The sequence below is a fragment of the Heloderma suspectum genome, chromosome 6 (assembly GCF_057233095.1).
Source record: "Heloderma suspectum isolate Gila_16-S chromosome 6, 16-S_ref, whole genome shotgun sequence".
Lineage (NCBI taxonomy): Eukaryota > Metazoa > Chordata > Lepidosauria > Squamata > Helodermatidae > Heloderma > Heloderma suspectum.
Window position 1 is genome coordinate 127,678,312 of NC_139463.1, and position 21,111 is coordinate 127,699,422.

A 21,111-nucleotide genomic window follows, 5' to 3' on the forward strand; every position below is an offset into this window, starting at 1 on the left:
CAAGACTTGGGAACGTTTGAGTGCAAATATGTGCAGCACAGGCATGAAAGAGTATGGCTGGCTACAGACGGCATCCCACGTGCAAGGAATGTTCAGAAGCATGCTTGCAAGAGGCCCTGAGTTTGGTGGTGCCTAAGGAGCATATGTGTGTGTGTGTGTGTGTGTAAGTAAGTGCAAATAGAAAAAAGGTGCACATCTCCACATGGAATATCTGAGCAAATGCAAATTTGGAAATGTGCAAAGTGCATGTGTGAACATGTGCCACAGGCTGCGCATATAAGGTTAGATTTGTGAATGAGCGGAATGCCTGACAACAGGCTGTCGCACACGTGTTGCCAGCCATGCTCAAGATGGTGCTGTGCAGCCCATCGGAGCTGAAGGTGTCACCACCGCTGTGAGTGCCCAGCTAACACCCTGAAGCGCTCTACGCGGCAGGATGGAAGCATGCTCTTGCGGACTTGTCCTTGGGCTTGTGGAAAGGCACGTTGCATGTTGGGGAGTGCAAAGCATTGCTGTAGCTGTGGGACAGAGAGTTACGGAACAAGCGACAGTTTGCTAGCATTGCTGCAGCCAATTAAATGCTTAGTTTGCCAGTTTTAAAAACTTGCTGTTGCACATACTCAAAGGGGGTGTCTATGGACCAGTTTGTTTTCTCTACACCTTTTGGGGAATACATCCCTCTCCCTTGGCACCTGTGTTCTTACCATACCCAACCTGGAGCCTCCGGGAGTGTTGGATTATAACCCCATCATCCCCAGTCAACATGGAAAGATGGGAGTTGACATCCCCCACATCTGGAGGGCACCAGGCTGGGGAAGGCTGAGCTATAGTAAGGTTCAGCCCTGATTCTCCAAGCGGTGTGTGTGTGTGGAGCGGGGATACCTTTGGGCTTTGAACATCAGCCAGGACTTGAGCCCAGAACCTGCTTTGAATGCCAGGGCTCAGTTCTAAATGAACGATAAAGGCTGGGCGGAGGGTCTTTCCCTCCCCCGAGGGGCAGCCGCATCAGTCTGTTGCAGCAAAACCAAGGAAGAGTCCTGTGGTGCCTTCAAGGCTCCCGCATCCATTCCGGCCTACGCCGCTCCTTCTCCGCGCCAGTCCGCTTCATCAGGCGCACAAAGTCACGCCGCTGGGCCTGCGTACCGTGGAGCAGGGTCCTGATCTTTCAGCAGACAGAGGCGGTCTCCCCCAAAGCAGTCGCGTGGAGGGAGATGCTCAAACATGTCCCACAGGCTTGACGGGAAAATCACAGGCGGCTGCACTTAACTGAGAAGAGCTCTGTTTTAATCTGCAGCCAAAGCCTTGCTTAGCTGACCACGTCGATTACGCAAGGCAGGCTCAGAGGTTCTCGCTCGGGGCGCGTCCCCGCGAAGCGCTGTTGAGCCGCGGCGCGTGAACGCTCACGCCGGGGGAGGGTGGCCCCGGCTCTTCCGCAAGCGGCCGCAAGGTGGCGCTCTGGAGGGGCCCGCCCCGCCCCGCCCCGCCCCCTCTTTCCGCGAGGCTCCCGTGTCGATCGTGCTCCTCGGCATGCGGGGCGGGCGGGCCTGGTCCTTCACCCTAGCCGCCCCCACCCCCGTGAAGCATTCGCACTTGGCTCCCCTTTTGGAAAGAAAGCTGTTTCTAGAGGCGCCTGGTGCAAAGCTCGGAGTGAAACTGGCGTGCTCGACTGTTGACTGATGGCTGCGCTTAAGGACTGATGCAAACTTACCAAGGCAATGAAAATTCCTGGATATGTAATGCAAACTGAACAAACTTTGCATCGTCGTATTTCGTATTCTGACACTTTTTCTTTTCTATATCATTTATCTTGTTTCTGGAGCACTGAATGGGAAACCTGAAGACCCATTGTGTGGTCACGTGAAAGCTTATTTGGCCAGCCCTCTATGGCTTCTGAGATTCCACATGCTTCCTTAGCATATCTCTTTGACCATTAGGACTAGCCACTTAGGGGCTTTCTTAAATACAAAAGATGAGATTCCTCAGGAAACTGAAGCTTATGTGCCTGTCCTGGCATGCGCACACCTGTGACTTTTAAGTTGTTGGAAACACGTTTGGGGGACAGGGGAGCCAAACAACAACCCTTTGCATTCAAATTACAAGAAGGGTTCCTTAATTTCTAAAACAGATTCAGTGACAGGTATGGGGGCTTCCTGACCATGGCTTTCTCATAATTCCGAAAGGTCTCACCGAGACACAGCCTGTGTCCATAAGCATGCACAGAGTTCCTTTCTCCACTACCAGGAAAACAAAAACAAGACACAGGCAGCGCTTCCATAGCTGAGCTGTCCAAGGTCATGTTCTAGGTGAGGTGCGGGGGTCTTCCCGGAACATTTGAGCCCCAGCAGCATTCTGGCGAGAAATGAATGACCTTATGATGAGAAGACCTAGCCCCATATTCCATCCCAGGGTCCTGTTTCATGCCTGGCCTGGTGGGAAGGAGCGCCCTCCGTCCCTCGGGCCTTGGGGTTTTTAATGTAACTCTTTGGCACCACCCCTCCAGGGAGGCCCGCCCGCCCGCCTGCTCTGTCTCCTTCCACCTGGCCCGCCCAGGTGAGCTGCTGGTGGGGAGGGGAGGAGGAGCTTCCGACACTCACCAGGCTCTTGCTGCCAGGAGGGAAGAAAACCAGAGAGAAGAAAGAGAGAGAAAGACCCACTTCCACAACACAAGGAGAAGACCTACACAGATTCCTTTGCACAGGTGAGTGGCAAAGGAGTGAGGGACTGCGGGGCAGGGATTGTGCAGACACCTCAGAATGACCATCCTGAAAAGGAAAGCCCTTCCATCTGTTTCCCTTTTTCTTCCTTCCTTCCCCCCCGTTTGATTTATCCGTTGTTTTTTCTCCCTCCAGTCCATTCTTTATCTGCCACTTTCTCCCTGTTTTCTTTTGTTCTTTTCTCTCCCATTCGTACACTTCTTTTTGTGTCACTCCTGACTGGGTCTTTCAGCCCATGTTTTGCTTTTATTTGCTGGGTCACTCCTTTTCTTTGTTATCCTGGCAACAGTAAATTCTCCCCCACCAACCCCCTTTATTATTGCACCACTTCCTTTCCGCCTCAGTCTCTCTCACGTTTTCTTCAGTGGACAGCTTTTTTTCATGCAGGAAATTCTGTCCCAAGTTTCACTCACCCAATAACTGACTTCCCTGGGGGTAATTAATCAGGAAAATTAATATCTGGGCACTTCAGTCTTGTTGCAAGAGAGAGACTTCCGGGCATTTTCCCTTAAGGTTATTCCTCATAGTGACTCTCAACCTTTGATTCATGCATCTGCTACAGGTCACAGGATCCCTTTTAAGTGTTATATTAATGTTGCCATCACCCACACCTAGTTGGAGCAATGAACAACGTTCCCTTAAAAATGACAATATTCCATATTCTGCCCAACAGCCTGCTTTCAATATTTGCAGTTATTATTGGTTGTTTCTACAGCAGCGTTGCTTTCCGAGATGCATTTTGTGGTGACGTTCATTAATGTTCCCATTTTACAGATGGAAGGAACTGAGGCAGACAGGCTGTGACTTGCCCAAGGCAGGCCAAACTGGAGTCTAGGGCAGAGGCGGTGATTTGAACACAATTCCCAGCCTGTCCTTTGAACTGCACCGCTGTGCCAATGAATTTTTTTGCAGAGGGGGTTGCCATGTTACTCTGTTGCAGCAAAATCAACAAGGTGCCCCAAGACTTTTTGCAGATTTGGTGGGGAGGGTGTCTTCCTTTATTTCAAGATTTTTATATCGCACCTACTGATTTAAAATCTCCAAAGGTGGTTTACAAAATGAACTAGACACAATCCATATATAAAGCTAGCAGCTAACAGTTAACCGTAACACTAACAGTAACATAAATTAATAAAAGCAGCAGAAGCCAAATTAAACAGACAAAATGTGGCATGATTTAAAAACAAATCAAGGAAAAAGAGGCTTGAGGGCTCGCGTCTTCCCAGAAGGCACAACCTCTGACCTGAACACCATACATCTGCGTAGGATTTGGTTACAGTTTCTCAGAGGTAGGGAAAGGCACTCTGCACATGTTCAGAGCAGTGATAAATTCTGGGGTTCTGCCCTGGTGTTAGTTAAATCCAGTTTGATCCTTCCCAGTATAAATAGCCATCTGTAGTAGTTGAGGGCTAAATGGGGATTAAGGGCAGGAGGCCCAAGAAGGCCCAAGATGATGATGGGACACACACACACACACACACACACACACACAGGGATAGGAGATGCAGTGTGCAACGGGGAAGGGAGAGGGGAAATGAGGAGGGGGGCGGTAGCAGGCTATCTCATGATACAGGATATGCTGCTGGACTGAACAGCAGATTGAAAGTCAAAATTTGAAATGGGCTAGTTTCACCAGCTGCTGATGCTATGCTGTATATTAAGAACATCAGAAAAACACTTCTGGATCAGACCCAGGCTCCCTCTAGTCCAGCATTCTGCTCCCACAGTGGTGAACCAGATGCCTCCATCAGAAGCCCACAAGCAGGACAGGAGTGCAACAGCACCCTCCTGCCCATATTCCCCAGCAACTGGAGTACATAGGCTCACTGCCTCTGGTGCTGGAGGGAGCGCGTGGTATAGTAGCCATGGATAGCCTTTTCCTCCAGGAATTGGCCCAACCCCCTTTGAAAGCCCTCCAGAGTGGTGGCCATCACTGCATCCTGTGGGAGCAGATTCTGCAGCTGGACACTGGCTGTATGAAGAGGGCCATCCGTTGATCCGTCCTTGATCTCCCACCATTCAGCTTCGTGGGAGGACCCCGCTGGGTTCTAGGATTATGGGGGGGGACGACTTCTCTCTCCCTTTCCACTTTCTCCACCCGATGTGTGATTTTGAACATCTCTGTTCTGTCCTGTTCGCTCATCCCTGCCATTCCGGAGCCAGTTCCATCACAGAATTTGCAAGCCAGGACTCTTGGGAGCATTCTCAAGAGAGTAATAACACCCGGCCCAACCAGCCCTTTGCCTAAAATAAGTTTTGCAAAGTCAGAAAATGAATTTTTTTCAAAGGCTGTAATGTGTTCAAAAGTTGCCGGGTGTACTGTTGTTGTTTAGTTTTAATTGTCTTAAACTAAGCCAGCCTTCCACAACCTGGTGCTGGCTGGGGGATTATGGGAGTTGTAGTCCAACACATCTGGAGGGCATCAGATTGGGGAATGCTGAACTAAGCCCTCAGCAGACTTCATATTGCATGTGTGTGTCCAAAAGATGAGGAAGAACAAACATAATATGAACTAATTATCAGATCTAATTAACAATGCAGAAAGAAAGAAACCAACCAACCATTTCTCAAGGGGTGTTTGCAAATGTCATAAATGAATAGAAAAAGACCTTGAACTCCAAAATTCTCAGGACCAGAGAACAAGACAAACTTCCCCCCACCCAGAGCTACATGGTCCCTTTACAATTTGCTCTGCCTTTTCCTTTCAACCCAGCTTTGAGGTTGAGCCCAAAGGCACAAGCCACAGGGAAGTAGCCCCTGTCCCTTGCACTGAGGTGCGCACAGCAGAACACCCCAGCGGCTCGTGTACCAAGAGTCCAGCAAGCCAAGCATTGTTATCATGTCCCCCTCCTCCAGCAACGCCTTTCTGTGACTTTGTCAGCTGCAGAACAGGCCAAAATCCCAACAGGTGCAACCCTTTCCATGACTACCTCAGCTGCACAAACAGGTGCAGCCAGCAAAGGATCCAGCGAGGGGCCTGGGGGGGCTGGGGGCTTCTCTCCGGGAAGGGGTTAGTGCGCGCGAACGGAGGTGACTTTGGACTAAGTGGGTCACCATGTTATGTGAGATACTAATTCGTCATACTTGGCGTAGCTCACAACTATCACCTCACTGCAATCCCTGTAAGGTCAGTAGTTATTATTGCCACACTACAGATGGGAAACTGAGGCTGAGAGGGAGAGCGCGAGGGTTGCCTTAGGCCAACAGAGTTCACAGGAGAGGTGAGCATCAGATCAGCTTCCTGGTTCACAGCCCAAACACTTAGTCAATGCTCCAACCATCCCAGAGACAGTTTGCATTTTCTGGAATTTGTCCCGATTCCACCCCAATTTTTGGCCTGAGGATGTTAAGTCTAGAGTTATGTTTATATGTCAAGTTTATCCCATCATGGTGGGAGTTGTAGTCCAACCCATGTGGACGGTGCCAGGTTGGTGAAGGCTGCTCTAGGGAAATAAGGTCTCCACATGGGGCAAAGTGGGGCATCTTGTGCCTAGCGCATCTGTATGGCATAGTGTGCGCATGAACATTCATGTGCCACACAGATCGCTGCCTGCTCCTGCGCATGCCCACGAAGCTCGTTTTGAACTGCTGCAAACAGATGGTAGAGCAATGATGTATTTTGTGTTGTTTTTTTTTCTAGCCTATCTTTAATGAAAGGAATAAAACACTTTCTCGGGTTTTTAAACAGGCTCCTGCAGAGTAAGCACACACAGCGGGCAAGGTCCAGCCCTTCTGCGATGTGCAGGGATAGGGGGGAGGTGGCTTCTGCAAGGGTCTGAGGCAATAGGGTAGTTAGAAGCGTGCCTCTATTTTCCTTGCGGAAATGTTGGATATATGCAGTGCACCGCACTAACTCTCCAGGATACCCCTGTTACCATACTTGCAGACACCTAAACGGATTGGGATCCCCCTCTTTTTTCTTTATTTTTGCCTACAAACATGCTTCTGAAATAAGGTGGAGGAGACACACACATGCGTACCCCACAGCCATCTGTTAACCGTTTTGCATTACGGTGATTAAAATGTGACAAGACCCGGGGGTTGAACTGACCCGCGTTAAGTGACCTCTGGGGTTTCATCTGCAAACCAGACCCTGGACATGTCTTCATGAGGGGGGTAAATGTCAGAGCACATTCTGTAACACCCCCCTCCCTTTGTCCTTTACAATAATAATAATCTAGCCTCTGTGAAACCGAGAAGTCACCCCGTGTTGATTTCACTCCTAGCATCTTGTCAATATTTGCTCTTGGTTTGGACTTTGCCAGTGTGGTGCAGGGTTGGGCCCGAGGGGTGCTTTGGACGGGAACAAGTTTGGACAAGCAGATCCCACAATGGGGGTGTGGGGAAATGAAGGGGGAGGAGGGGGCTTTGGAAGGAACCCAAAAGTCCTGCCCCCAGGTGGATGCCCTGGAAGGCCCCACGAGACCTTTCCCTTGCCACAGATAATTGTATTTAAAATAGCCACTTTGTTTTAGGATAGTTTTAACTGGCAATACTCTGTCTTTAAGAACTGGATGATGCAGCAACAGAGAATGCTCCTCCAGTTGAATTTCCTCCTGTCAGGCCATCTGCCGGAGAGAAGGGACCCTTCCACACTGTAATTTGGGCGTACTCTGGGGCGTCTGTGTGGGCCAGACCTGGCTGAGAGCTTAAGCTCCTTCTTCTGGCGCTTCCCTGCCCCTAGTCCCTCGCCGGAGAACCCAGGATTCTGAGCCCCTGAGTCTCCTCTGGGATCCAGCCTATTCACCCACGGCTTGGTTTGGGTGTCAGCCCAAGTGAAATGAATCACTTGGCAGCAGCTGACTCCTCAGTTCCTTCACCAGCCCCTCTGGCAACGTGCTGCGCTGAGTCTGATCGTGTCACCCAGATATGAGTTAGATGCGTGTCTCTTTGCTGCTGAGTCCGAGGCTTTCGCCCAGATATGAGCAAGGGGTGTGTGCGCGTGCGCATGTATTTCCTGTGGATCTGGATAATTAGATCCAAGGGGGGGGACGGGCGAGGGGGGACTCCTGCTCTGCTCTAACCCACTCTACTCCATTCCTCTTGCAACGGACCCAGGAGTCCTGCCTCGGGGTGCCTTGCTGTAGAGTATTTATTTATTTATTTATTTAATTACATTTCTATAACACCCAATAGCCAAAGCTCTCTGGGTGCTTCACAACTATTAAAACCATACAGTAAGCACAATAAAACATACATTATATATAATTTTTAACTACGGTATAAAGCCATAGCAAAAACCAGCAGCGGTGTACAGATTTCAAAATACAACAGATGTCATAGAACCCTAGAGTTGGAAGGGGCCGCTAGGCCATTGAGTCCATTTGCCACCCCTCCTCCTGAGAACCCAGGAGTCCAGGCCCCCTCCAGCCCTGCTCTCCTGTCTCTCCAACATCCTGACAGTTTCCCCAGCCAGAACTGGTTCCGCCAGATTGTTCTCTGGCAGCATAATTGCTGCTGCCCCTGCCTTTGCCTTTGTTTTCATAGCTTCCCCTTGACCCCCCCCCCCCAGTTAAAAGGCCAAGCAACCCATAAGCGCCTGGGATTGGGCACTCTGGATGTCCAGGGCAGCCTGAGGGTCCGATCTGGCTGAGGAGTCCTGTCTCAATGAATTCCCACCCACCCACCCACCCACCAGTGAAGGTGGCCACTTTGTTACCAGCAGGGCTCCTGTGCTGTGAACAGCTGGGTGACAGGTACAAATTCAGCCAGGGAAGAACTGCCTATGATTATATGCTGGAGAAAGAGTCACACCTGTTGAATTTCCAGCTGTCATCCACCCATTAAAAGACTTGTCAGGGAAGGAAAAAGGAACAACACAGGGTGTCGACCTCACATCCTGGCAAGCCTAGACTGCCTTTCCCAAACCTGGTGCTGCAAGTCCCATCATTCCCACCCAGCATGGTCATACACTGGCTGGGAATTATGGGAGTTGCAGTCCAACACATCTGGAGGGCACCAGGTTGGAGAAGGCTGCCTTTGGCAAAGTTAGGTTTCATTCTTCAGGGCACTGCTATTTAGGGATCGCAAAAGTTATTCATGGGAAAAACGTTTTCAAAAGGAGGCAGCATTTTCTCCAAAACCAGTGGAGACCGATCACGGCGGTAGGTTCCAATGGTGCCTGCGGCAGTTCTCCATTCATTCAGCTGGCCTGATTTTGGCATATTTGTCGAGGGGGAATGAATCTAAGAGGTGTCTCATCTGGCCTCCTGACCCCTCAGAGAATCAGCCTACGCTGTCAGCCACAACCTGCCGCAGTGAGAGAGCAGTTTCACTGAAGAAAACATAACTCAAGCTGCACACACAGCAGGAGAAAAACAAAGTAGATACACACTGCATGGTCACTGGCCAATTTGTCCTGGACTAAATTCCTATTTGATTTTACATCCATCAGAACTTGTGCGAGCGTGACCACTGAATTATGATTGATTTGGTGGTGGAGGTGGTTTCTGGTCAACCTTTATATGGATGTCAGATTTTTGCTAATCACATATCCCATTTCTTTCTACCCATGACAGGTGCCCCGATGGCACCAGATGATGGCACAGAATGGCTACGGCAGCTGCTGACTGAAATCCAATTGGAGCAGTTTTATAGCAAGATCCGAGATGAGCTTCATGTCACCCGTCCAGCCCATTTTGATTATGTTAAGCCCTCTGACCTCGACCGCATTGGCATGGGGCGCCCAGGTAATGGGGGTGCAGAAGGGAGCATGTGTGATAGTGGGGAGGGATTGGCAGGGCTGTATCAGGACTTGGTGTTGGAACGAGAACTGAAAGATTTAAACAGGAATATGCAAGGACTGCCATGGTTCAGAATGTGATGTAGAATTTGGCAATCCTAGAAACCAGGTTTTCAAGAAAATCAGGTTTCTAGTGCTCAAGAGATGCAGGGAGAAAAGTTTTTTAAATGGTGAGCTGTGCCTGGTGTGAAACTCTAGGGGTCACTAGATGGCTAAACAGAACCCACCCCCTGCGGACAAAAAATGACACTTATTCATTTTAAAATATACCACTCCCTTTCCTAGCTCGCTGTGGGTAAAAACAGCTTTCCTTCTTCCCATCTGACCTGCTCATGCTAAAAATTTCCAGTGATGGCATCATTCTTGGAAGCATAATCAATTTGGTCAAAGAAGCCAGTGCAGGCAAAGTATCCCCATTTGCATAATTGACTCTGGTGTGAGAATTGGAGTCCGCTGCCTGAGAAACGGGTGCCCCATTTTTAATCCTCTCTTGCAGGACAGAGACGGTTAGAAGAGGCCTTGAAACGCAGGAAGCCTCAAGGACAACGGCCCATATCCTGGGTGTATAAGGTGGGTACGTTACCCTTCCCTTGCAGAAACACACACAGGAGTCGTGATCTGAAATCAAGTAGCAGCTAGTCACACATGACAGGAAATGTGGGAAACAAGATGGCTGCCCTCTCGCTCCCTTGCCCATCACACAGGAAGTGTAATTCTCTGTGTCACCACTTGAGGGCATGAGGCTCCCGGAGTGGTTTTTGGATGTTAAATTGTGCCAGGATGCAAATCTATGGATCTGTTCTCCTCGGAACCTTTCCTTCTCTGCCCACCCCCCAACATGCATTGGATCTCAGGGATTACAAATGGTGTCTGTATGTGGTGCAGCTGGAATGGCAGTTGATGAATGTGACCTCTCTTATTCCCACCTCCTCAAAGATGTTCACTGGAGGACGATGTCCAGAGAATGAAGAAGCCCCTGCCCCCCAGCCCCCCTCAACCCCCCAGCCCTCTTCAACTCCCCGGGCGGATTCTGACGTCTCCCTTAAATGCCTGATCAGCGAATGGGACCTACGGCTTCACGAACGCCTGGGAGACGGTTGCTTCGGGGTCGTCCACCGTGCCGAATGGAGCACTCCCAGTGGTGGCGTGGTACGTTTCCCGTTCTCTTTGCCTGTGTACTTGTTATGGAGCTCCCTGTTGCCCAGTGTCAAGGGAGGGGACGTTGCTGCGCTCCAGGACGCTTTGCTCATTGCAGTTTCCACCGGGCATCTGGTTGGCTGCTGTGAGAAACAGGGTGCTGGACTAGATGAGGGTCCTTCTTGGTCTGATCCAGGCGGCCTCTTCTGTTCTTTCCCTCTCCCCACGCCCTCTGTCCTTCCCCAGTTCCCTGTGGCCGTGAAATCGCTGCGTTCTGACGTCTCTGCCGACCCCGGTGCCCTGATTGATTTCCTCAATGAGGTCAACGCCATGTGCTGCCTGGATCACCCCAACCTCCTCCGCCTCCACGGGGTGGTGCTCACCCAGCCCCTCAAGATGGTGAGGACGGCCGCGGCTGGGTTTCTGAGCCCCTTCTCCCAAATGTTCAAGTGGGGACAGAGCAGGAGGAGGACCCCAGACACCTGGGTTCTCACCTGGACATATTTGGGTCAAATGTGAACGAAGGGGTGCCCGGATTCCCGTGTGGTTGGGCAAGGTGAGGGGGGTTAGTAGAAGCTCCCCTCCTGCCAATTCGGTGGGGACGCACTCCATCTGGACACCGTCCTGCACCACCCTTGTTGAAATGCACAGGTGCTGTGCGCTGGTGCATCAACGCGCTGGCGTGGGCGGCTCCATAACCCTTCCCTCTCTGCAGGTGATGGAGCTGGCCCCCCTGGGCTCTCTGCACGACCGCCTCCGGCCGCCCTTCCCACTCCACCAGCTCTGGAGCTACGCTCTCCAGGTTGCCGAGGGCATGGCCTACTTGGAATCCAAGCTCTTCGTCCACCGTGACCTGGCAGCCCGCAACATCCTCCTGGCCTCCGAGGAGCATGCCAAAATCGGCGACTTTGGCCTCATGAGGCCTCTGTCGAGCAAGAGTGACCGCTACATCATGTCAGCCCACCGGCGCATCCCTTTCGCCTGGTATGAGGACGAGGCAACTTCACCCCCAACCTGCACTGCGACAGCAGAATCTGAGCTGCCCCTTCCTTGCCCTCCAGCTCTCTTAACAGCCATGAGGACTAGAGCAGAGGTGGTGAACTTTGCCCATGAGCCAAATCTGGCCCGCCTGGGGTTCTCCATGTGGCCATACCTCCTTCCCTGGCCCCACCCCTTTCCCCCGATTGCCAGTCGGTTGGTGGTTCCCCGGCTCAAGTTACCAGAGCAAGAGCTTTAAGCTAAAATACGCTGGTATTTTTCATACTTTTGCCTTCAGCTCCGGCCACCACTGGAATGTGGCCCCCGAGAGCTTCTCTGAAATTGACCTCAGCCCTCGGGCTGAAAAAGGCTCCCCACCCTTGGATTAAAGGCTTGACTGAGTTTGATTGAATCCAGAATTAGGGATCCTGGTCTCTAAAACTCATGGAATCAAAGCTAGAAATTATCTGAGATCTGAGCTAGAAATAGCCCCAAAGCCTGGAGCATGTGAAATGTTGATGTGTCCCTGAGCATGTGCAGACTGCTTCCCCCCCATCCAAGTTACCCTCACAGATGTGGAATGAGCGTGAAGGGATAGTAGGTTTTTGTGTGTGGTTTCTGTCTCTTCCTGCTTCAAGGTATGTTCTAAAATTAACAGATGGGACATAATGTGCAATGGAACCATGCTTCCTTCCAGAATCTGCCATGCCCCCCATGCAGAGACTCTTAAGTGTGTCATGTGTATTCCTAAACCTTCACTACCACCATAAATATTCCTCAGTCTCATGTCGCTCCCCTTTTTAGGCCAAAGAGGAAGTTTTAGGCCTTTATTACCAGGCTCTGTTGGCATGTTGTGATCCTGGCTGGCTGTGCTGCTGACATCTTGTAAGGTGTGTCTCAATCAGCTGGTTTGCAGAGGAGCTTAGCTTTTGCAGGAAGGCTTTTTTCCTCTCTCTCCCCAGCAGCCCAGGTTTTGCCAAGCTTATCTTAATCCACCTGGAGGCACACCCAGTGGCAGAAATCTTGCAGAGAGTTCCACTTTGACCAGGCAACTCTGTTCTTGTTATTTTGGTGAGGCTTATTTTAAATTTGTTTGCAGAGCAGCTGAGGTTTTACAAGATGCTTTACTTTTGTGTACCAAGCTGAGCCCTTGCAGGGAGGGGGCAAGCAGGAGGGGAGAAGTAATCTATCATGATGGGGATTTGGATATGGGAGTTCAGTGGGATGGATAGACTTTGTTTCAAGACCTTCCTTCTTACGAGCTTTCTTCGTTCCCATCTTCCCAGGTGTGCCCCCGAGAGCTTGCGCATGGGGATTTTCACCAGTGCCTCCGACGTGTGGATGTTTGGAGTCACCCTCTGGGAGATGTTCTCCTACTGTGAAGAGCCATGGATGGGTTACTCCGGGAGGCAGGTAAGAATCAGGGAGCTGGAATAGATGGGTTTTTAAGGGTGCAATCCTATGCATGTTTAGACATAGCTGGCTGGCGTGCTGGGAGTTGTAGGACTTTTTTCTGTCTAAACATGCTTAAGATTGTGCCCTAAGGCTCCTCGTACATCAGCCTTCCACAACCTGGTGCCTTCCAGATGCGTCAGACTGCAAGTTGGGGAAGACATTTTAAGTTCTTATTTTATGTTCCCTCCCATGGTGTCCTTGTTTACCAGGAACAGTTGCTAATTCTTTTTTTTAGCTTTCAACTAAGATTAGTCAAACTAGGAGAAGAGGACCAATCTACAACTATTAGCCATATAATTAAGAATGGAACCTCCATGTTCAGGGACAGCGTACCAGTGAATCCCAGATTCTAGGGGTAAACAACAGGGAGAGAGCTGTTGCCTTCATGTCCTGCTTATGGGTTTCTGGCTGGCCCCGGGACTTGATGGAACCACCTGGGCTCGTCTTAGGTTCTTATGGCAGTGACTCACAGTTGGTTGCACCTCTGCTAATCCTCCAGAGACTGTCTGTCCCCAACTTGTGTGGGAATTCCCAGGCACAGTTAAGAGTGCTGTGACCTAGATGCCTCGGGTTCAAGTCCCATTCAGCCATGAACAGGCACAGTAGCCTCAGGCAAGACTCTGTTCCTTCAACTGGCTGATGCGTCAAATATGTAAATATAGGGATCATCGTCCTGGCCTGCTTTACAGGCCTGTCATAGGAATTATTGAGACCATTCTTTGGTGGCTGTTTGCCACAGCCAAAACCGGCCGTAAGAATGTATCAGTAGGTCTGGTAAATGTGATGGTTTGGTTGTAGCATATTCATTGTTCTGGGCACCTGGTTGGTGGGGGCTGATCTAAACACAGACCCCCCCCCCCCATTTCCTTCCTCCCAGATCATGCTCAAGATTGACAGAGAACGGGGGCGGCTCGAACGCCCTGACGATTGCCCCAGGGGGATCTACTCCCTGGCACTGAAATGCTGGGCCCACAACCCTGAGGAGAGACCCCATTTTCGTGAGATTGTCAGCCTGCTGCAGGAGGTAAGAGGGAGGTGGGGAAACGCCAGCATGTTTAGGATGACCGCCTTGCGGAATTCGCATGAGGCTACAAAAACAGGCTCAAGTCGGAGCAGGGAAGTATGGATTTTGTGAAAACTGTTCCATCTGCATTTTCGGGATTGTCCAGTGCCTTTTGTTCTGCCATCTGCTCATTGGCGAAATCAGATTTTTTCCAATTTCGCAAATTTGTGCAAATTTGAGTTTGTGCAAATTCACACTGGAAAGTGCACAACCCCCCAAATGCACAACCCCTCTCCCCAAATGCACATTTTATGCTTTAACCTATGGGGGAAAATGTGCATTTTCAGCCAGTGTTTTTTTATTTTACACATTTTTCTACAACTAAATTTGTGTAAAATTCCGGAAAGCAAAAAAAAACGGTCTCCAAGTCCACGGAATCCATGCGACTTGGGGAAAGCCAGTTTGCTGCAGGAGCTGTGGGTCAGATTCATAGAAATCTGAACTCATTGGATTCCGTTGCGGATTCCTGCGACATCCCTGACTGGAAGTGACACTCCTGCCCCTCTGCTCTGATGGGCTCCTTCGAAAATGGAAATTTCCAGTTCCCTCACGAATGCAGTGGGGGTGGGAGCGTTGCATGTTTCCGCTGTAGGTGAGAAATGAAGACAAAGATGGCCCCCCCTCAATGCGCACTGCTTTCCTTTTTTTAAAAATCCCTTCAAATGATGCATTGTGTGAGAAAACGCCCAAGAGTTGAGGGAGCTGGAATATGAAAAAAGGAAGTCCCACTTGAACCTTGCGTCCTGAGAAAGCCTTGGCGCAGCCCTCCCCCTCCCCTCCCCCCCTCCCCCCTCCCCCCCATCCTATTAAAACCATGACGCAGAACCTCTTCCACCTCAAGGGCCGAATCCAATTTGGGCGGGGCCAAAGCAAGAGGGGCGTGGCCAAAAGACAAAACATGCCCGCCTGTTTTCGCCTCAAGCTCTTGCTGACGGCGACTAGGCCTTGTGGGGGGATCTCAGCCTTTTAGAATGCAGGAAGAGCTGCACCAAAGCTGGGAAGCCCTTAAATTATCGGCAGCTGTGGGGGGAAGGGGCTGGGCCCAGAGGAGCCCAGTGTGACCGTCCTGGGAGCCCCAGGAGGCCAAACCGGGGCCAGGCCTGAGTTTCTGCCCCCCTGCATTGAACCCTCCATCCTCTCTCCCTGCTGGGCATGGCCTTCATTCTTCCTTCCACGTTTCCCTTCAACCCAGCTCCGTCCTAAGGAAGTGAAGGCCTCCCAGGACCTGAACGAGCCAGGCTGGCTGCGGCTGGAAGCGAACGAGGCCGTCACCGTCATTGAAGGCAGGTGAGTCGGGACGCCTGGGCTCTGCTTCGGAGGCGAGCGGGGCTGGCTTCGCTCAAAGAGCCTTGGTGGAAAGGGTCTCTTAACCCCACTGGTGTGACCACATCAGTCCCCTCCTTGCCTCGCTTCCACGTTATTCTTGGCATCTGCTTTTCAAGCCTCTAGCCCTCAAACTCTACCGCTCTCTGCCCCTCTCTTCTTCTATCTCTTTGCATGGATGTCTCCCCACAAATTTAGCTGCTATCAGTGCTTCTTGGTTTCTTTCTCTGGCTCCTGTTTTCTCTGCCTCTGCTGCACTGCTTAGGATAGCCTCCCCCAACCTGGCTCAATCCAGATGTGCTGGACTACAACTCCCGCAATCCCCAACCAGTTTCCGCTCACTGGGGGATTATGGGAGTTGTAGTCCAGCACATCTGGATCAAGCCAGGTTGGGGAAGACTATCTTTTCTTTTCTTTTCATTCTTTCTCACCACCCATCTACACAGCAAGCAAAAACCAGTGGACCTACATCTGGGGTGGGGTAGCTGGAACTTTCTCTCATGCACCTCGTCTCTCTCCCCCTGCAGCCCGGACTCACCCACGTGGCGGGGGCAGAACAAGCGGAGCCTGAGAGTGGGCATCTTCCCGCCTTCTGTTGTAGCGGCAGAGGAAGGGGCGCCCCCTGCTGGGGCACTGCGGATCAGCTCTCCCATCCGAAGCTCCTTTGTTCACCTGGGTCACGGAGACATTGATCCTGAGCGTGGATGGGGGGCCCCAGACCGGATGGAGGGGTATGTTGGGGGAACGGGGAGTGGTCTTTCTTCATTCACATGCACAAGCGCGCACGCAGACACACACGCCCGCGCACGTGTTGGGATTATGTGGGTTGACTTGCACCCGGTCCTGGTGCATGCACTGCTACCTAGGGGTGAATGGTGTCACTGCACCTTCTGGCCACGGGCAAAACATCTAATGCAGCTTCCCCCCACCCTGGTGCCCTCCAGATGTTTTGGACTACAACTCCCGGGATCCCTGACCATTGGCTGTGCTGGCTAGGGCTGATGGGAGTTGAAGTCCCAAACATCTGGAGGGCACCAAGGCATGGGAAGGCTGTATCTAATACCATTCTTGCAGCTAAGGGAAGTGGGACATGAAAATCAGCCTTCAAAGGAAAAGGTTGTAATTGGAGGGGGCCAGAACATTCCCCCCCATGACTTCACATTGGCTGCAGAGCAGTTGCGAGGGGGGCCATCAGTGGGGGAACAGGAACTAAGTCGTAGCCATTCATAATGAGTTCTTAATTTAATTTATTTTTAATGTGATTAATTTTAATTTCAGTAATTGTGGGTTATTTTCTACCTTAGGAAGAAACCGAAACCACGGGCAGTGAATGCCAAACCCCAGCATCCAGCCAAGGGCCAGCAGCTGTTACGGCTGGCGCGTGAGTAGCTCTCTTAATGACCCCCCCCCCCCGTAGAGTAGCACTTGTGCCCGCGGCGGGATGGAATCCAGGAGTCCTGGTCCTCTGACTCCCAGCCAGGGCACTGTGCACACATGTGAGCCATCCCCACGCTAACCCTGGCCTCTGCTCTTTCCTTCAGGCCTCTCCAAAAGCCTGGAGTCCATTTCGGAATTCAGCATCCTGCGCAACAAACCCAAGTTCCCTGCCTTCAAGATAGATCAGCCCTGCTTGGCCGCCCAGCGGCGTTTCAGCGACCTCCCGGGGCCTTTCCCTGTAGCCCCCCAGCCAGAGCTGCGGCTCCCCAAGCCCGCCTCCCGCCTCCCGAACCCAGCACTCCCCTCTTGGGCTCTGCCCAGACTGGACTGTACTCCAGGGGCCAGAGACAAGGAGCAGAGACCATCCAGGCTGGCCCCCAAAGGAGCCACGGCGCTCCCCCAAGCCCCCTCCGGGGGGCAAAGGCCAACCATGAGCGAGATAGAGAAGAAGATCAAAGAGGTACGGATGCGAACAGGTCTCAGAGAGCCTGTGGGTTGTGAAGGGCCAAAACTGTTTGCCCACAGGAGGGCTGATGTTTCACATTTAGGGCCCTTGAAGGACTAGATGGACATGCTGGCTGCATCATAGAGCTTAACAGAGATGTCTAATCCATGCTGGCTGGACATGATAGGAGTCGCAGTCCAACCCATCCAGCGGGGCTCCAGGCTGGGGAGAGACTGGTTGACTCTGACTGGCAGCAGTGGCTCTCCAAGGTCTTGGGCGGAGAAGGGTCTTCCACACCGCTGGCTACCTGAACCTTTTATTTATTTATCTATTTTGTTAAAGTATTTTTATCCCACTTCTCAGCCAGAAAAGGCTCCCAGAGTGGCTTACAGTCAACCAGGGAAGGACAAGCTGGGGACTCTCTTGCAATCTAAAACATGCTTGCAGTCTAAGAAAAGACATGACACACAAGGAAAAGGGGATGCGGAGGGAAGAGGAGAAATTTCAGTAGACTTTCAGCAGGGCTGGTAGAATGAGCCCACTTCCCCTCTCATCTCCTGGATAGTGGGAGGGGGAAGTCCCGCTGGAGCAGGCCCAGAAGTTCCCTATGCATGCGCCTGTCTTAATCCCTAGAGATGCCACACGGGGGGATGGGGGGTGGGATTGGCCTGGGTTCATGGGGCCTGACCCTGAATCTATTTCCAGGGCCCTGGAACTATTCCCCAGTGCCCAGAGTGTGGGTTGGTGCCAGTGGAAGGTTTTTTTCTCAGCTTGACTGGCATGCGGGGGGACAATCTTCAAGCAGGATTGCAGCTGGGAAGGGAAGGTTCACCACCCCCCTTCCCATATGCTGCAACACCCATCCCACCAACAGTTAAGCTTAGGGAGAAAAAAGCCCTTTTCTTTTGCTTTGGGATGACCTGGGGCAGGGTGCAAATTCACTGAAGAATTGGTTTGCTTTGAGATTGGCCTCCTGTGAAATTTTAAATAAATCCCAGTCATGCTTCTACGTTGGCATATATAGATACAAATTAGCACATGCCGATTTTGGGCAAGTTTGTATCCTCAGGGCCTGGGCCCCAAATCTTTTCAGTGCCAAGCGACCCCCATGAATTTCCCGCAGCTTGGGCCTGGGACATTCTGCTTGTAAAAGTATGTTACCTACCTTCTCCTGTCCGCCTTCTTCCTGACATGCTAAAACAACCTTCCCCAACTTGGTGCCCTCTGGAGGTGTTGGACTACAACTCTCATTTGCATTGCTGGCTGGGGGATCATGGGAGTTGTGGTCCAACACCTCTGGAGGGTGCCAGGTTGGCAATGGCTGTACTAAACACACTTGTAGTTTGGAAATATAGGCAGAAGCTACTTCGGGGGGAGGCATACAAAGGGGAAACAAACCCATACATCAATTTAGGGCCCTCCTTTTCTTTTTTTAGTCCCCTTGTTAGCCCCCCCCGCCCCCCCCCAGACCCATCTACATACAGCTTAAAGAGAAGAACCCACGACTCCTGGCTGTCATCCTGGATGCAGAATGAGAAGGCTCCCAGGGGAAAACTTTTATCTCCACTTGTCTTTGACCATTACCCCTTTGCCCCTGTGCCCATCCAGGTGGAAGACAGGGTCCATGGGGCCACAACCGAGGAGTGCTGTGACGCCTTGAGATTGAATGGCTGGGATTCCCAAAAAGCTGTACAGATGTTGAAGGTACGAGACCCTGCTTCCTGAGTATGTCTCTCTGCCCGTTCCAACTCGGAGTAGAGCCAGGCCTCTAGCTATGGGTTTTGAAAATGGGGGATCACCTTGTGGCGAGTTTTCCACATCATGTGGTGCTCGTGGGACTCCACCGTTCCAGGGCAGAATAAAGGCCCAGAACCTCTTTCTACAAATTAATGTTCCCTTCCCCCACAGAGGTCTTGGCTTACAACTCCCATCAGCCCCTAGTCAGCATAGCCAATGGTGATGGATGATGGGAATTGTAGGCCAAAACGTCCAGAGGGCCATAACGGCCCTCCGTTCTCCCACCCCCAGAAGCCCATCCAGTCCTGGCTGAGATGCGAAATCTCTCTTTTCGTGCCCCTTCCTCCCTGAACAGGTGGAGCAGCTCTTTCAGCTGAGCTCCCACTCACGGGAGGAGTGCCGACGGATCCTGGAGAAGCACCGTTGGAACCTCGCCATGGCCTCACGCTACGTGCTCAGCCGGGGGCTCCGAGCCTGACTGACGGGGCGGGGGGGGGCGCTGTCGGACAGAACCGAAGGTGCCATTTGCTCCCGTCTCCCCCGCTGCTGCAAAGTGATGGCCTGTCGGAAACAAGGGAACGCAGCAGACACTCCCCCAAGGCGTTCCCCTCTTCCCAGTCATTTCAGTGGGACTCTGCCTGAGAACCTCCCCACTGGATTGTGTCAGCACATGCAGGACTGTGTGCATGTCTGTCCTCCGCCCCTCTCCGCTTTGAGGAAAAGGGGAGCGATGGAGTCAAGGCTGCGTCAACATTACTGGGTCCTGTCTAAGGTTCTAGTTCTCTCCAAGGCAGCACACCTGTGTCTGGGCTGTACCACTTCTAGACCGTAGGTGGTGACTCAACATGACTGAATAGTCTTGCATGCCGATTTTGTTTAACAATCCTAACGAAAGTAGCTTGACTAAAGAAGGGGCCTTGTATACTAGGGGTTGGATTCAGAATCTGTCTTCTGCAAGGAGACCTTCCACTAATTTGGGGTTCCTCCTCTTGACAGCCCATGGCTCCCCTCTTCAACACGGTCCCCCACTCTGTGCAGCATTTTCAGGGGGCTGGAGGGGTTGCTGTGGGAAGGAGCGGGCAGCGAAGTCCACTTCCACCAGCCCAAATGATCCAGTCTGGATCCGACCCTAGCTGTCTCTTGAATTCTAGGCAGCAGCCTTACTTCTGAGTAGTGATGCGGCTGAATTTCATAATTTCGAACTCTGCCCATTTGTAATGCTTGCCTTTTTAACATGTGTGGACCAGCATTTTACAAATTCTCCTATGAAGTTCAGAATTGTGAGCTTCTGAGCGTGCGCAGACTGTATCAAAACAATGCTATTTCTGCACATGCGTGGAGCTGCTTAGATTAACCCTTTTCTTGTTTATTGTAAAGGCTGATGTCACTTTACCCCACAACTAGTCATGTTCAAAGAAACAGCGAAGTCAGCGTGCACGCACACCCCTTTTGTTCATTTAATTCTCTCACGTGGCTGTTTCCTGCGTAGCGATGCACGATGTCATGATGTGCTATGCAAAACTACAGCTCCCAAGATGCACTTTGATATTGCACATACGCAAAAGCTCATTTATGTGGAATGAAAGTTCATTTTAAGGGCGACCCCTTGTCTAAGCTTAGATGGGTGGGCTTGCTATTATCTGAGGAAATAACAAATTCACCTGGGCCAAGTTCACCCATCATTACTTCTGAGTAAGCATGCCTGGCACTGCAGTGCTGTTTTCTATGTGGAGGGAATGCTTTTGTATGGCGGTAAAGTCTGCACAAGCTATCCCTACTGTCCGAAGGGACCCTGGCTAATTCTCTTTGGGAGAACTAGGCTGAAGGGTAGCAGTCAGTAGAGTACACGGTCCCTTTTGGGCTTCTTTCAACGCTTTGTGCTTGTGTGAGCGTGGATGCAGATGTGTGCATGTGTGGGATTTGTAAACACTCTGTAAATGGGGAAATAAACACTGTGCCCCTGTGTAAATATCTCATTTCTGGGGTGCTCATTTTCAGAAAGGGACTGCTGCCTCATTGCTCTTGCTATGTCTGCATTTGTTCCAGGCCTGCAAATTCAAGCTGAATGAATGGGGGGAGG

The 21,111-nt window shown here is 51.4% G+C and overlaps 1 protein-coding gene across 1 annotated transcript; it reads left to right on the top strand.

Annotated features, from left to right (window-relative positions):
• Positions 1 to 1,531: 1,531 nt before the first annotated feature.
• On the top strand, positions 1,532 to 21,029 carry TNK1 (tyrosine kinase non receptor 1). The gene is made up of 14 exons (XM_084806731.1): positions 1,532 to 2,698; positions 9,233 to 9,403; positions 9,953 to 10,026; positions 10,393 to 10,605; positions 10,840 to 10,992; positions 11,309 to 11,577; positions 12,858 to 12,984; positions 13,904 to 14,050; positions 15,282 to 15,376; positions 15,940 to 16,143; positions 16,717 to 16,793; positions 16,954 to 17,309; positions 18,903 to 18,998; positions 19,387 to 21,029. Exons 2-14 carry the CDS (start codon positions 9,241 to 9,243, stop codon positions 19,507 to 19,509), a joined length of 2,097 nt encoding a protein of 698 aa, XP_084662857.1. The 5' UTR covers positions 1,532 to 2,698; positions 9,233 to 9,240; the 3' UTR covers positions 19,510 to 21,029.
• The last annotated feature ends 82 nt before the right edge of the window (positions 21,030 to 21,111 follow it).